Source organism: Plutella xylostella, chromosome 23 (genome assembly GCF_932276165.1).
Source record: "Plutella xylostella chromosome 23, ilPluXylo3.1, whole genome shotgun sequence".
In the NCBI taxonomy this organism is placed as follows: domain Eukaryota; kingdom Metazoa; phylum Arthropoda; class Insecta; order Lepidoptera; family Plutellidae; genus Plutella; species Plutella xylostella.
The window spans coordinates 10,669,093-10,683,452 of record NC_064003.1 but is presented as its reverse complement, the minus strand read 5'-3'; the positions used below and the strand labels follow the sequence as shown (position 1 = coordinate 10,683,452).

Genomic DNA, 14,360 nt, shown 5'->3' with positions numbered 1-14,360 from the left:
CTCATCGAGACATACACTATTTAAATAAATCTTAAACTAGGGTTCTCTTAAGTCTAAACAATATTTTACATAACTATATAATATTTTGACCTCAATAGAACATGGATTTGAAAGGATAGTCTGAAATGCACCACCAGAATTACATAAAACAGCATGCTTCTTACAGGCACATCTGTTGGTAGAACACTGTATATTATTTTTTTTACAGGAACATTTTAAATAACCCTAGCCACAAAAGCGCGTCAATTTTTGGCATATGTCTCTCAATGACAAGCTTTCATTAGGTATATAGTGCCACAATCTTATCTGTTCCGGTGACGGCATCGCTGTGATCGAATCCAGTGATACCATCGATTAAATTTTGCCTATTTGTGGTTTAAACGAGAATGCATTTCTGCTATTGCCTATTTTATAATTAGGTACATTCATAAGTATAGATAAATCAAAATATTGGGTCGATAATAAATGAAAGAGGATATAATATCAAACGACATTTGTTGTATGGAAAATTTCTACACAGCGAACAGAAATAAAATAAGCTCGAATTATGTTCTGATATAGGAGATTAAATCTAGATTACAATGGTATAGGTAATATCAGATCTGTGGGTCGTGGAAATACCGAGATAGACAGACTTAAAAAAACTACCTATTGATTATGATTCATTTATTTATGAACACTTTATATTACATTTTCTAAAGTAACAAGAAATAAGAGCATAAAATTAAAAGAAATTCAGACAATGTACAAAGGCTTATTGCCAAAAAGCAATTTCTTCCAGCCAACCCTTGATAGGTTGGGAGAAGATGTCATTAGTCATCTTTATTTCGTCTAAAATCGCTGCAGGTGCGCGAAATTCTTCTTGGTATACTGCCTAAGATTTAAAGTGACATGTCAACTGTAATCAAAGAAAAATAAAGATTATATACCTACTTACTTTTCATTATGACCCATCCCGTCCCACTGCTGGGGCACGGCATGGGGTGAAAATATTAATAAAATTACATGTGAGTATATGGGTAAAATTATTCGTCATATTTGGCAACACTAACCTGTAGCCGCTGCAACTCGTTCTTCAAATTTTTCAAACGGAATTAAAGGCGTCTGAATACGTTATTCTTCCTGCATAAAAGCCAATATATCTAGTATTACTTTTCTTGCATCACATTTTAGCGCTTTTGGCATTATTTTCACGCAGAAAATCACAAAACAAATTAAATAACGTAGCATCAGCCTCTTCGCAGAAATTGACAACTCAAATAACGCACAGAGTATGAGATGACGTTTGACAATGACGTCTCGTTAGTTGCACATTTTGACCACCGGAACAGATAAGATTGTGGCACTATAGGATCATTGAAAGTAATGTTTGAAAGCTGAATAGCATTTCTTGGCATCCAGTCTTTCAAAATTCCCACTGATGTACCTATTTTATGATTTTCATTTCTCTGGCGGCGTGCCGCCTGCGCCGCACACTCAAATGTCTATTTCACTAAACTGAATCTAGTGATATAAGTATATCACTAAACTTGGTCCGTTTTATAACTATATCCCTAGTAAGATAGTAATGAATGGCTTTCTTATAACTATGTTCCGGTATATAATCATATCCCTAGGGATATAGTTATATCCCTTCTATAACTATCTTACTGCGACATATATATGATTTTATACATGTCCCTACATATAATAATACATATTATAAATACTACTTACATAAATATTATAAAAACCTACACAAATATATCAGACAACTGTGAAAACATAATAAGTACTTAACTATTTCTGCCAACCTAGGGTTTTAAAATAGTGTTCTTTCAAATTTTTCTTAAAGGTTGCTAACGATGGTGACTGTCGCACGCTCTCTGGAAGTGAATTCCATAGACACACGGCCTTCATAGCGAAGGAATCGCTGTATGAGGCCGTGTTATGTTGAGGTACACTTAACAACTTGTTATCTATAGACCTCAACGCTCGACCCTGAGAGTGAGTACACAAGTATGAAAACTTGCATTTGAGATACTGGGGAGACAAGGGGTTATTCAGGACATTAAATAGAATACAGAGGGTATGAGTATTCCGGCGAAGGCGAATTGGGAGCCACTGAAGTTGAGCACGATACTCAGAAATGTGATCGTATTTGCGCAATCCGAAAATACGAACATGTGTGTACATACTCACAAAATTTCGCTTTTGTAATATTAGTAGGATTCTGAACTAATATTTGTCTGTTTCGGCTTGCTTTGCTCCCCGGTTAAATAAAAAGTATTAAATGATGTGCCTCCTAGGTAATACAGCTGAAGTGATTAACCTTTCCAGGCCATGGGATGGGTAGAGTAAATACCTGACGGACGCGTGTCGTCGCCGCCTCCTCTTGGGGGGCCTCGTGCACACGTAGCAACACACTCGCCAGTACAGGAACCTGCAGAGAGATAAAAAGAAAACTAATTCAATCAAACATTCGTGAAAAAAATACTCTTCAGTATAAAAAGTCTCGTGACTATCAAAGTTTTTAAGTACCTACTTAGTTAAGCACAGACTACCTAAATCGCCGCTTTTCAAAAGTCGTAGTTGGAACAAAAGTTGTGCAGAATAACCGCCTGAATGAACCCTTTTCGAGCCTGTTTCTGCTTAGCATGTCGGTAACAAACACAAGGCGTCCAGGTTTTGACACGTGGTAACTCACTGACAGGGCTGCGCAGGACACGTATAAAGTACAATAAATACGTCACTCGGGTAGCTTCTTCCGCGCACCCTGTAGAAGCATATATGTAATGTATGTAACTACGCGGGTACCTGCAAGTCAGTAATAAACTACCGTTCGTTACGCACACTCGTGTTTCATTGCCACCTAAGTACCTAATTATCATATACTTCATTGGCTACGAGTCTGGTGATAAAGTGACAATGCCTTCATATCTCGGCGAAATAACAAGTTTTGATTATAAAGTGCACGCTTGGGACATTTTTAAAAATCGTTTGAATAACTTTTTTATCGTGAACAAAATAACCGATAATAAAAGTAACTACCTTCTTACTTATTTATCGGACGATTCTTACCGTTTGGCGAAGAACCTCGTGCACCCAAAGGACATTGAAACTTTGACCTTCGACGACCTCGTGAATGCCTTGGATACCCACTTCACTCCGAAGAGATCCACATTTGCTGATCGGGCTACCTTCTATATGGCTACAAAAGAAAGTAGCGAGACTATGGAAGAGTGGCTAATTCGTTTGCGAGGATTAGCTGTATTTTGTGATTTCGGAGCGGCATTAGACACGCTACTTCGCGACCGGTTTATTCTGGGATTGCCAGATGGACCGGAAAGGAACAGATTGTTCGAGCAGGACGCGAAGACCCTGACGGTTGCGAAAGCGCTAGAGGTGGCTCAGCAACAGGCATGCGTCAGGATGGCGAGGACAGCTGTAGGAGGCGACGGGCCCCGCGTGAAGGAGGAGCCGGTGTTCCGCCTGGGCGCGAGCGGCAGCAGGAGCGGCCGTGCGCGCGCCCCGGGCCCGCCGGCAGGACGCGAGGCGAGGCGCGATGGCGCTGATTATCCTAACAGCTGTGAAGTGTGTGGCATGAAAAGTCACAGTGCAGGTTCTTGTCGGTACAAGAACTATAAGTGTCAGTGTTGTGGTAAAAAAGGCCATCTCAAGAAGGTGTGCAGTGAAAGAAAGTGCCGTTCACGGTTAAATAACATTACTCAGGTCGAGGCTGCTGAGGATAGCTCAGGCAGCGATTGCGACGAATGCAAAATGTTCAACATGAGGTATGCTAATATTGAACCATTCACTATTGATGTTACAATTAACGATTGCCCATTAACTATGGAAATTGACTCAGGTTCAGGGATAACAGTTATTTCAGAACGAATATGGTCTCAAATGTTTTCTAAAAATAAATTAGAAGAATGTAAGCTAAAAATTTGTTTTTACACGGGACATAAAATCAAACCTTTGGGCTATTTCCAAGCTTCAGTTAAATATCAAGACAAGGTTGCACAATTGAATATTATTGTTATTCAAAATGGGGGGCCCCCTTTGATAGGAAGAGATTTTATGTCCGCGTTTAACATATGTTTTTCATCTGTAAATTACATGACGAATAATAAGGAGATAAGTGAGTTATTGCGAGGTTACGCTGACTTATGGAAGGACGAATTAGGGCAATTCAATAAATTTGTTGTACACTTAAAATTAAAAGAAGGTGCAAAACCCAAATTTTATAAACCAAGGCCCGTGCCCTTTGCCCTTAAGGATAAAGTTGAGACCGAGTTAGACCGTTTAGTAAAGTTAGGCATATTAGTACCTGTCTCATATTCCAAATACGGTACACCGATTGTGCCCGTGTTAAGATCTGATGGAAAGATAAGAATATGTGGGGATTACGCATTGACTTTAAACAATGACATTGAGGTAGAACGTTTTCCAATGCCCCGTATCGAAGAAGTGTTTACCAAACTCAGGGGCGGGGAACATTATTCAAAAATAGATTTAAAAATGGCGTATAATCAGTTAGAACTTTGTAGCGATGATGGATCGCAAGATCTAACAACAATTAGCACAAGTAAAGGCTTGTTTAAATACACTCGTTTAGTGTTCGGCCTGGCCAATGCACCGGCGATCTTTCAACGGGCGATTGAAACACTTTTAATAGGGATAGAAGGAGTAGTAGTATGGTTGGACGATATTTGTATTACAGGTCCAACGAAAGAAATACATATGGAACGCTTAGAAGCTGTATTAAAACGGTTACAAGAAGCAGGCCTTCGACTGCAGCAGCAGAAGTGCGAATTTTTCCGTGAAAGTGTGACTTATTTAGGTTTTGTCATCGACAAAAATGGCTTGAGAACATGTCCTAAAAAGGTTGAGGCTATAACAAAATGCCCGCCGCCGACAAATGTACGGGAAATAAAACGGTTCCTAGGTATGATAAATTATTATAGGAAGTTTATTCCGAACGCATCGACGATCCTAAGTCCGTTGAATGAGTTGGTTTGTGATGACGTAACGTGGGAGTGGGGCCATAGGCAACAGGCCGCGTTCGATCAGATCAGACGAGAGCTCACGTCCGACCGCGTGCTGACTCATTTTGACCCGGCAGCTCGCCTGGTGCTGACCGTGGACGCGGGCCCGGCGGGGCTGGGGGCGTGCCTGGCGCAGGGCCCCGACGGACAGGAACGACCGTTGGCATTTGCCTCGAGGACACTCTCAGCGAGTGAGAAAAATTATAGTCAAATCCAAAAGGAAGCGACGGCTATAATTTATGGTGTAAAGTACTTCCACCAATATTTGTATGGGCGTGATATTCCGTTTGTACTTAAGACTGACCATAAGCCACTTATCGCTATCTTTGGTAAAAAAAACGGAGTTTCAGTGATGGCGGCTTCTAGATTACAAAGGTATGCGATATATCTATCCGCATATAATTATGTAATACAGTACTTACCGTCGGAGAAAAATATAGTTGCAGATTATTTTTCTCGAGCACCACTGCCGGTGCGACACACGGAGCTGGAGGACGCGGAGGACGCCGCGGCGGCTCCTCTGCACTTTCTCGATGAGTCAACGTTACCCGTATCAGTTGATGACGTCAGGACGGCCACAGCGGCTGATCGAACGCTTCAGACAGTCATTAAATACATGTTAAAAGGGTGGCCTCGCAAGGTAACTTGCGCCGCTATACAGCCGTACTTCCGTTGCAAATCCGACTTAGAAGTAGAAGACGGTTGCTTACTGCGTGGCCACAGGGTTGTCATACCGAGTTTGTTGCGGGAACGTCTTATGTACGAGTTACATAAAGGACATTTTGGCATTGTAAAGACGAAAAGTTCAGCTCGAAGTAGGATGTGGTGGCCTTATATTGATAAGGACATTGAGCAGTGTATAGGTAACTGTAGCACGTGCACCGCACTGCGCCCCGCGCCGCCGAGCGCCGCCCCCGCGCCCTGGCCGCGGCCCCCCGGCCCGTGGTGGCGCATACACATCGATTACATGACTATTGGGCAAAGGGTATACTTAATTGTTGTAGACGCGTTCAGTAAATGGCTAGAGTGCTTCCATATGAGCAGCGGAACGTCCACACAGGCTCTTATTTCAAAATTAAAGTACCTATTCTCCAGATTTGGTTTGGTAAAAGTTATATGTTCAGATAATGATGCAAAAATTAAAACAGTAGAATTTAGAAAATTTTGTGATGTAAATGGTATTGAACACGTGACATCGCCCATATATCACCCAGCCAGCAACGGCCAAGCGGAAAATTCTGTTCGTACATGTAAGAAAATGCTCAAATGTATATTAAGTAAACCTTCTAGATGTGTCGATGAGGACTTGCTCGGGTACTTGTTCCAATACCGAAACACCGTACATTGCGCCACCGGCTTGACCCCGGCAAAGTTGATGTATGGACGAGATCTGCGCTGTAGATTAGATTTAGTTGTACCAGCTAAAAATACCGATAACACCAGAAACAATGTGTCTACTAGTATAACCAGTTGTAGTAGAAAATTTAACGTTGGTGATCTGGTTTGGCTGAGATGGTACGTGTCTCTGCTGGCAACCCTACGAACCGGGTGTCAAAAAAACCAGCTGATTTAATTTATTTTAATATTACTAAATTTAATGTGTAATTACGTTTAAAACTAGTGTTAACTTAAAGAATATAGTGTTATACAGCTGTGCAAATGAAGACAAGCCTTCAAACCCTGAAATAAAACACTTACGGGACTCGGATATTTGAAGCAGCGGCACCTGTCAAAGTTCGAATTTGCCAACGGATATCTATCAGGGGAGTATTGTTAAAATTACATATTTTTACTAGTATTACTCATTTAAAATCATAATCACTAGATTATTTAATCATTATTCATTAGTTTGCTGCATACGTGAAATGTTTTTCACACTTCCTTAACCCACTTTTAGACTTTGTCATTTTCAAACTCTGTTGTTTTCATTTCTAATTTTCAAACTTTCTATTAGCTTTTGTATCCCTTATTCCCTATTATTACTATACCATAGTCTCCACCTACTTGATTGCTATTAGTACTTCATTGAATAATGATCAAGTGATTGTTTTTTTGGCTTAAAGTTTACATAATTCTAAGTCAATAATACCACTGAGTACCTATTCATTTAAGTAACATATTATGCATATTACTCCCTCCCCACCCATAGTTTGTGTTCATGACTACATTGTATATGATAACTAACAAATAAGTTACCTTTTGATCATTTTTACATAGACTTACAATATATCAAGTTTTGATTGGTTTGATCAAGTTATACCTAAAGAGGGTTATTTTGTATATATCTTGGATAAACATCCTCTCAATTCTACCTATCAACATACTAACGGGTAACCCCGGGTGCTTTCAGACATGTCGAGGATGACGACCCGGAAGGTGCAGAGCCGTGACCTGGAGATCCAGCTGAGGACAGCTTTGGAGGATCTCAAGGCATCTCGTGACCTCTCAAGCCAACTGATGGCAGAGCGGGAGGACAATGAAAAGGAATTTGATTCCCTTTTAAAAAAGAACTCGGACTTAAAGAATGACATAGCTGAAATGGACATCCAATACCAAGACTTGCAAGGCAAATGTGATGAGCTACAGATTGTACTTAGATCATACAAAGAGTGTCAGGATTTACATGAAGCTGCCTTGTCTAAGATCTATAGCCTAGAGCAGCAATTGGCTGAAGCACACGCAGAGATCCAGCAAATAAATGAAGCACATGCAAGCGAGGAAACAGATAAGACAATGGCATTGTACGATGAATTAGTCACCCTACACCCCACCCCTATGCCAACAATAGACCTCACAACTCCAAGAAAATCAACCAATATCACAGGTGCAAACAGGCTTAAAAAATATATTAAAATAAAGAAATATATCAGGAAGTCTGAGCGAGCATTGAAAAAGCATAAGACGCACCTTCCATTGACAAAGGATAGAGTGAGACTTCAACTACTGGTGAATAAATATGAACAAGAGATGTCGGACTACAACCAGAAGCTCGCAGACAACAACCAGGAGTGCGAGTTCAACATGGCTATGCTACAGTCTAGGCTGGCCACACTGAAGTCTGCCCTAGAACAGAGAACTCTGGAATACGAAAACCAGCTGCTGGTGCTGAGTAGTGTGGGCTTAGTTCGGGTTGAGATGCTGCCGGAGAAGTCTTCACCTGCTGAAGCCACCACCGCATCTCCGGAGGCCACCACCACCACCTCGGAGGCCACAAACAGCATCCCGCTGGCCACCACTGGACTCTCGGGGACCACCACCATCCTCCCGAGGGCCACCACCACCTCGGAGGCCAAAAACAGCATCCCGCTGGCCACCACTGGACTCTCGGGGACCACCACCATCCTCCCGAGGGCCACCACCACCTCGGAGGCCACAAACAGCATCCCGTTGGCCACCACTGGACTCTCGGGGATCACCACCAGACTCTCGGGGACCACCACCATCCTCCCGAGGGCCACCACCATCCTCCCGAGGGCCACCACCAGCCTCCCGACGGCCACGCCATCCTCAAGGGTCATCCAGAGTAAATCGGCTACAGCAGATGTTTTTCCGACCTCCAATAATAAATTACATAGGATACCCACCTATGCTCAGGCAGCTAGTAGAATAGTAGGTAATAAGCAGTTACCTAAGATGTCACCCACTTACTTGACAAGGCTTACTACTGATACAAGTAGTAGCAGTTCAGCCAAGGATTACAGCACAGTTGTATACTCCGATAGGCTTGGCAAGGATTTCGGGCACATGTTGGGTAATCATGTAACTGGAAATGTTGTTAATCATTGTTACCCAGAACTTTCATTCGCACAAATAGTACAACTGATTTCAGAGAGGTCGTACACCGAAAAAACTACTATATTAATTATGGTGGGAAATAGTTTAGGTGTGTCAAATTCTGATATAAATAGAAGTTTTGCTATATTAGAAAGCATTCCTGCAAAACATATATTTGTTTGTGCATTTCCTTATTCTTGCACACTGCCTGACAAATACAATTATATGACATGTAGCCTAAATAAAAATATGTACAATGCGTGTTATAAATCTGACTGTATCAATTTCTTTGATACTAATTTGTATGTAGATAATTTTAAGTTGACCTGGGACAGTTTATTTCTGTCCTTAAATCAGAAACGACGTTTAGCTACAGAAGTAGCTCCTCTTATTAACTCAGTTATAAGCATTATAACGAAGAAAACTTGTGTCCCTATTGACACCGTCAGTAGTAATACTGAAAATAGTACAGTAGATTTAAATTAGATTTTCAGACAACGGGAGAGCATCATAGCGTTGATATAAAGATTGATTCAGTTCACTGCTCTCTCGGCTCAAAACTATCGAAGGACAAGACATTTAAGAATGAATTTAAATTGGTACATCAGAATATTCAGAGTATTTCTTCTAAATTGTTAGAAATAGAACTTTTTTCGGAAAAATTTAACATTGATTGTTTATGTATCACAGAACATTGGTTAGACGAGAATAAAATGATGTTCCAATTAAAAAATTACAAACTTATAAGCTGTTTTAACAGAAATATCAACGAGCATGGTGGGTCACTTATATTTCTTAAAGAAAATTGTAAATGTAAAGAACGAAAGGATATAGTTGCTCTTTCTGTTAAACACCATATAGAAATTTCATGTGCAGAGCTTAATAAGTATATAATAGTATGTACCTACAGGCCACCTACTGGTGATTTTATTACCTTTGAGACTGTCATGGAGGATGTTCTAAGGTTAGCTTCCAATAGTAAAAAGGAAGTAATAGTGTGTGGTGACTTTAATGTTGACCTATTAGGTGACTCTCCTAATAGGTCGAAATTGTTGTTACTTTTTAAATCATTTAATCTTTTTAATGTTTTTCTGGAACCAACTAGAATTACACCCACGTCAGCCACTTGTCTAGATAACATATTCTGTAACTGTGAGTTTAAAGACAGTAGTGTGATTAATTGTCTGAGGTCAGACCACAGTGGGCAGACCATTACCTTAGTAAACACTGACAAGACAAATAAAACTAAGGTGAGATGCAGACCGATTACTACAAAGAAAATTGACAATTACTTGAAGAAACTAGACGAAAAACTTCCGAATGTTAAATTAGATTGCAATTCTAATGAGATGTATAGTAACTTGTTTAAGATAATAGCTGATGAGTTTGAGAGTAATTTTGAAACGAAGGAAGTTTTGATTGACAATAAAATTAAATTTTGTGACTGGGCTACAGAGGGTATTCGCAAAAGCAGGGCGACATTATATGATCTGTATGAGATGAAAACATTCATACTCCGACCTGACTTTCAATCTTATGTGAAGAAATATAGCAAGATGTATAAATGTGTCTGTCACTGTGCGAAGACAATTTTTATTAATAACAAGATTAAAGACTCTGCTAACAAATCTAAGGCCGTTTGGACTATTATTAATAACGAAACGGGGAAGAATCGAACACGCGAGACAAATTTATCTTTGAAGGTAGGCAATGACATTATAACATCGAATGATGCGGTGGCGAGGGTCTTTGAAGAGTTTTTTACGAACATTCCTTTAGAGACTACGTGTAACCTGGATTCTTCGGCTGCAGCAGCTGAAACCCTGACGAAGGAGAACGCACCTTCAACCGATAAGGAATTTAAATTCAGATATATTAATACATTAACTATTATAAAAACATTTAAGTCATTAAATATGAAGAAAACTGAAGACTTGTGGGGAATGTCAGTTAAATTTGTTCTTTCTATTATTAATAAAATCGCCCCAATTTTAGCTAACATCTTTAATAAATGTATCGCTGAAGGTGTGTTCCCAGATCTTATGAAATTTAGTAAAATTATACCTCTGTTCAAAAGTGGGGATATGGAGGACCCTGCAAATTTCAGGCCTGTCTCGGTTCTTCCAGTTTTGAGTAAAATATTTGAGAGGGTCATACTCAGTCAGATGCTTTTGCATTTCAATGATGCTCGATTGTTTCATAGCCAGCAGTATGGTTTTACAAAAGGCAAATCAACAGCCGATGCCGGTACTGCGTTGATTAAGCACATATTTGACGCCTGGGAAGACCATCACGATGCTATTGGAGTCTTCTGTGATCTGTCGAAGGCGTTTGATTGTGTAGACCATCAGACTTTAATTTCGAAACTTAGATACTATGGAATAGGAGGAAAGGCTTTAGATTTGATATCTTCATATTTAGACAAGAGACAACAAAGGGTCGATATTAACAATACTAAATCACAGGGGGCTCATGTAAAAATAGGCGTCCCTCAAGGATCTATTCTAGGACCATTTTTATTCCTCATTTATATTAATGACTTGCCTTTTATGGTTGAAAAATTGACTAATATAGTTTTATTTGCTGACGATACTTCTTTGCTTTTTAAAGTTAAAAGAAGAGAAAATAATTTTAATGAAATTAATTCAATTCTATCTGACATACACGATTGGTTTACCGTTAATAATCTTCTATTGAATTCTAAGAAAACGAAATGTATTAAATTTACACTGCCGAATGTTAGACAATGCGATACTAACATTATTCTAGATGGGAATAAATTGGACCTAGTTAATGATACTGTCTTTCTTGGGATGACTATAGATTCAAAGTTACAGTGGGGACCTCACATTGAAAAATTGTCTGGAAGGTTGAGCTCCGCAGCTTTTGCTGTACGGAAAATTAGACAGCTGACCGACGTTGAAACCGCCAGATTAGTTTACTTTAGTTATTTCCACAGCTTATTATCGTATGGCATTTTGCTTTGGGGTAGAGCAGCTGATATTGAAACTATATTTGTATTACAGAAAAGAGCCATCCGCTCTATATACAAACTTGGTTCCAGGGATTCATTGAGAGAACTATTTAAAGAAATTAACATCCTTACAGTTCCATGTCAGTTCATTTTTTCCAATTTAATGTATGTACGAAAGAATATTTCAACTTTTGATACAATTGGCAGTAATCATGACATTAATACTAGGAACAAGCATAAGCTGACTTTTCCAGCGATGCGTCTGGCGAAAGTTAATAAATCGTTTTTAGGGTACTGTATTAGATTTTATAATAAGCTTCCAGCAGAAGTTGCTCAAATGCCAGAGAATAAGTTTAAGTGTTACATTAAAGAGAAACTCAGTAAAAAAGCTTATTATAAAATTGATGATTACTTAGAGGACGTTAATGCATGGCTGTGATAAGTAGTTAGCTCTGCTCATATTATTATAATAATAATTATTAAGCTTATATGTATTGTATACCAACTAGTTTTAAGTCTTTTTTTGAAAAGATGGCTCAGGAGTTTCTTGCCTCCGTTCTTCTCCTTAGACAGAAAGAGCCCCCCCTTATCCGAACGGAGAGTAATTTGTAAAAATTGACGTTCATCAGAAAATTTTATATTTGTACGATGAATAAAAAATTTTGAGTTTGAGTTTGAGTTTTTTCTCGCAAACCAATTTGGACAAAAGGTGTCATACATAAGAAAATAGGTCAGCGACTTTATTCAGTTTTTGCTCAACAGTACAATGAATATGTAAACAGACATATAGATCAGCTGATAAGGTTCACGGGCACAAAACAGGTTGATTGTTGTGTTGGTGTTGGTGCTCGCTCGCCGCCGCCGCCGCCGCCGCCGCCGCCGCCGGTCGTAGCGTGCGCGCACCCGCCCCCGCCTACCTCACCCCCGCCGGCGCCTTTGCCTAATGTAGTGACTCACACTGGTGACGTCACCTCGAATATTGTCACGATAGATGAGCCGAATGATGAGCCATTTGTGGATGCTTTAGGTGGTGAGGAAGGAAGGGATTCTGTCGGAATAGAGGATGAGCGACCGGCAATTAGTTCAATCGTACAAGGGTCCGAATCGGTAGATCAATCTGTACCTACCGCATCTAATGACCCGTCGCACACCCTCGCACATAGATATAATCTTAGACCTCGTAAGGATATTAACTATAAAAAGTGATAATTATAATTGTGTTTCTTGTGTCACTCCAGGTTTCCAAATTAGACCGGAAGGAGTGTAATGTATGTAACTACGCGGGTACCTGCAAGTCAGTAATAAACTACCGTTCGTTACGCACACTCGTGTTTCATTGCCACCTAAGTACCTAATTATCATATACTTCATAACACCCTGTAGAAGCACACAACACCCTGTATCAGCCACACACCTGAAGGAGGAGGCCATGACGTCGCCGATGTTGGAGAGACAGAGCAGCATGAGGGGGATGCCGAGGATGGCGTACAGGATCGTCACCACCTTGCCCGTCTGCGTCTTCGGCGCTATGTGGCCGTAGCCTGGGGGCAAATGCATGGGTCAGTTACGAGTATTGGCCAGTCACGTGAAATATGTAATTACCAAACCAGAAGGGTTAGAATAGAACCGGGTGCAAGACGTGCACATCAAGAATCAGATCATTGGTTATTGGTTATATCAGAGATTGTCTAAGGGACAAATTCGCGGTTCAGTCTTTGGCCAGTCATGTGTAAGACCAGAAGGGCTAACACGGGGAGCAACACACGGTCACATGTGATAAAAGTTCTCCGTCGCGCTCGCTCTTCGTACGGCGCGATGTGAGTGAGCGCGACTTAAATATTTTGTCACGTCCTATCTTGCGCTAGCTAATACAAATAGTTTATGTGATTTCTATCAATACCTAAATACCACGTACTTAATACAGTACTTACTGCCTATTATCTAAAAGCTACAGGTAGAAACACGTAGGAGGTAGTGAGGGTCTACGAAGCCTAGTTCAAAATCTTCAATTAACTCAATAATATCTTGCTAATTAACTTATATTCTATTAAACATGTCTAAAACAAACACAGTTTACACAAGAGTTCACAAGACGGTGCAGTAAATAAATAAACAACCCATTCAAAAGGTGATGTGACGTCATATCGCCAGTGCCGCGGCCGCGCTATCTAGGTGACGTGTACAGCGTTTTCGATACGGTACAGTTGTTTCCACACGACTCTCAACAGCATCGGTGGTTCAGTGGTAGAATGCTCGCCTGCCACGCGGGCGGCCCGGGTTCGATTCCCGGCCGATGCAATAAACTTTTTAAATTTTATTTTGCTTGTCTTGTACATAACATAGCAGGTGGCGACATAATTTTGGCTAAACTTGTATTCAAAACTCCCAAGATTTAGTTATAAATGGCTGTTCATGGTAAGGAGACATAATAGTGATGAGTTATACAACGGAAAGGCGTCTCAAAGATGATTTCATTCCCCTGGAGGCTACATCATCACGCGAGCTGTATCACGAATACTGTTATTAATTATTCAGGGTTAGTGAAAAACCAAACTAAATTAATATCACAGCAAACATAATTG

At 40.2% G+C, this 14,360-nt stretch overlaps 2 protein-coding genes and 1 non-coding gene across 3 annotated transcripts in view; 2 read left to right on the top strand and 1 right to left on the bottom strand.

Moving 5' to 3' along the window:
- Window positions 1-14,360, bottom strand: part of LOC105385178 — a 44,957-nt gene that overhangs the window by 16,634 nt on the left and 13,963 nt on the right. The window contains exons 5-6 of the mRNA XM_048629630.1: window positions 13,193-13,319; window positions 2,345-2,422 (exon numbers count right to left, since the gene is read on the bottom strand). Coding sequence (XP_048485587.1) covers window positions 2,345-2,422; window positions 13,193-13,319 — 205 coding nt within the window. The remainder of the gene's footprint in view (window positions 1-2,344; window positions 2,423-13,192; window positions 13,320-14,360) is intronic.
- Window positions 2,777-13,101, top strand: LOC119693994. Its single transcript, XM_048629381.1, has 2 exons — window positions 2,777-3,773; window positions 13,017-13,101. The coding sequence occupies exons 1-2, from the start codon at window positions 2,908-2,910 to the stop codon at window positions 13,027-13,029; spliced, it is 879 nt and encodes a 292-aa protein (XP_048485338.1). The 5' UTR covers window positions 2,777-2,907; the 3' UTR covers window positions 13,030-13,101.
- Trnag-gcc lies at window positions 14,006-14,076 on the top strand. The gene has a single exon. It is a non-coding gene; the product is annotated as a tRNA-Gly (tRNA).

Coding starts and splice junctions, on each gene's coding strand:
- LOC119693994 (XM_048629381.1), top strand. CDS start 2,908: ATGCCTTCATATCTCGGCGAAATAACAAGTTTTGATTATAAAGTGCAC.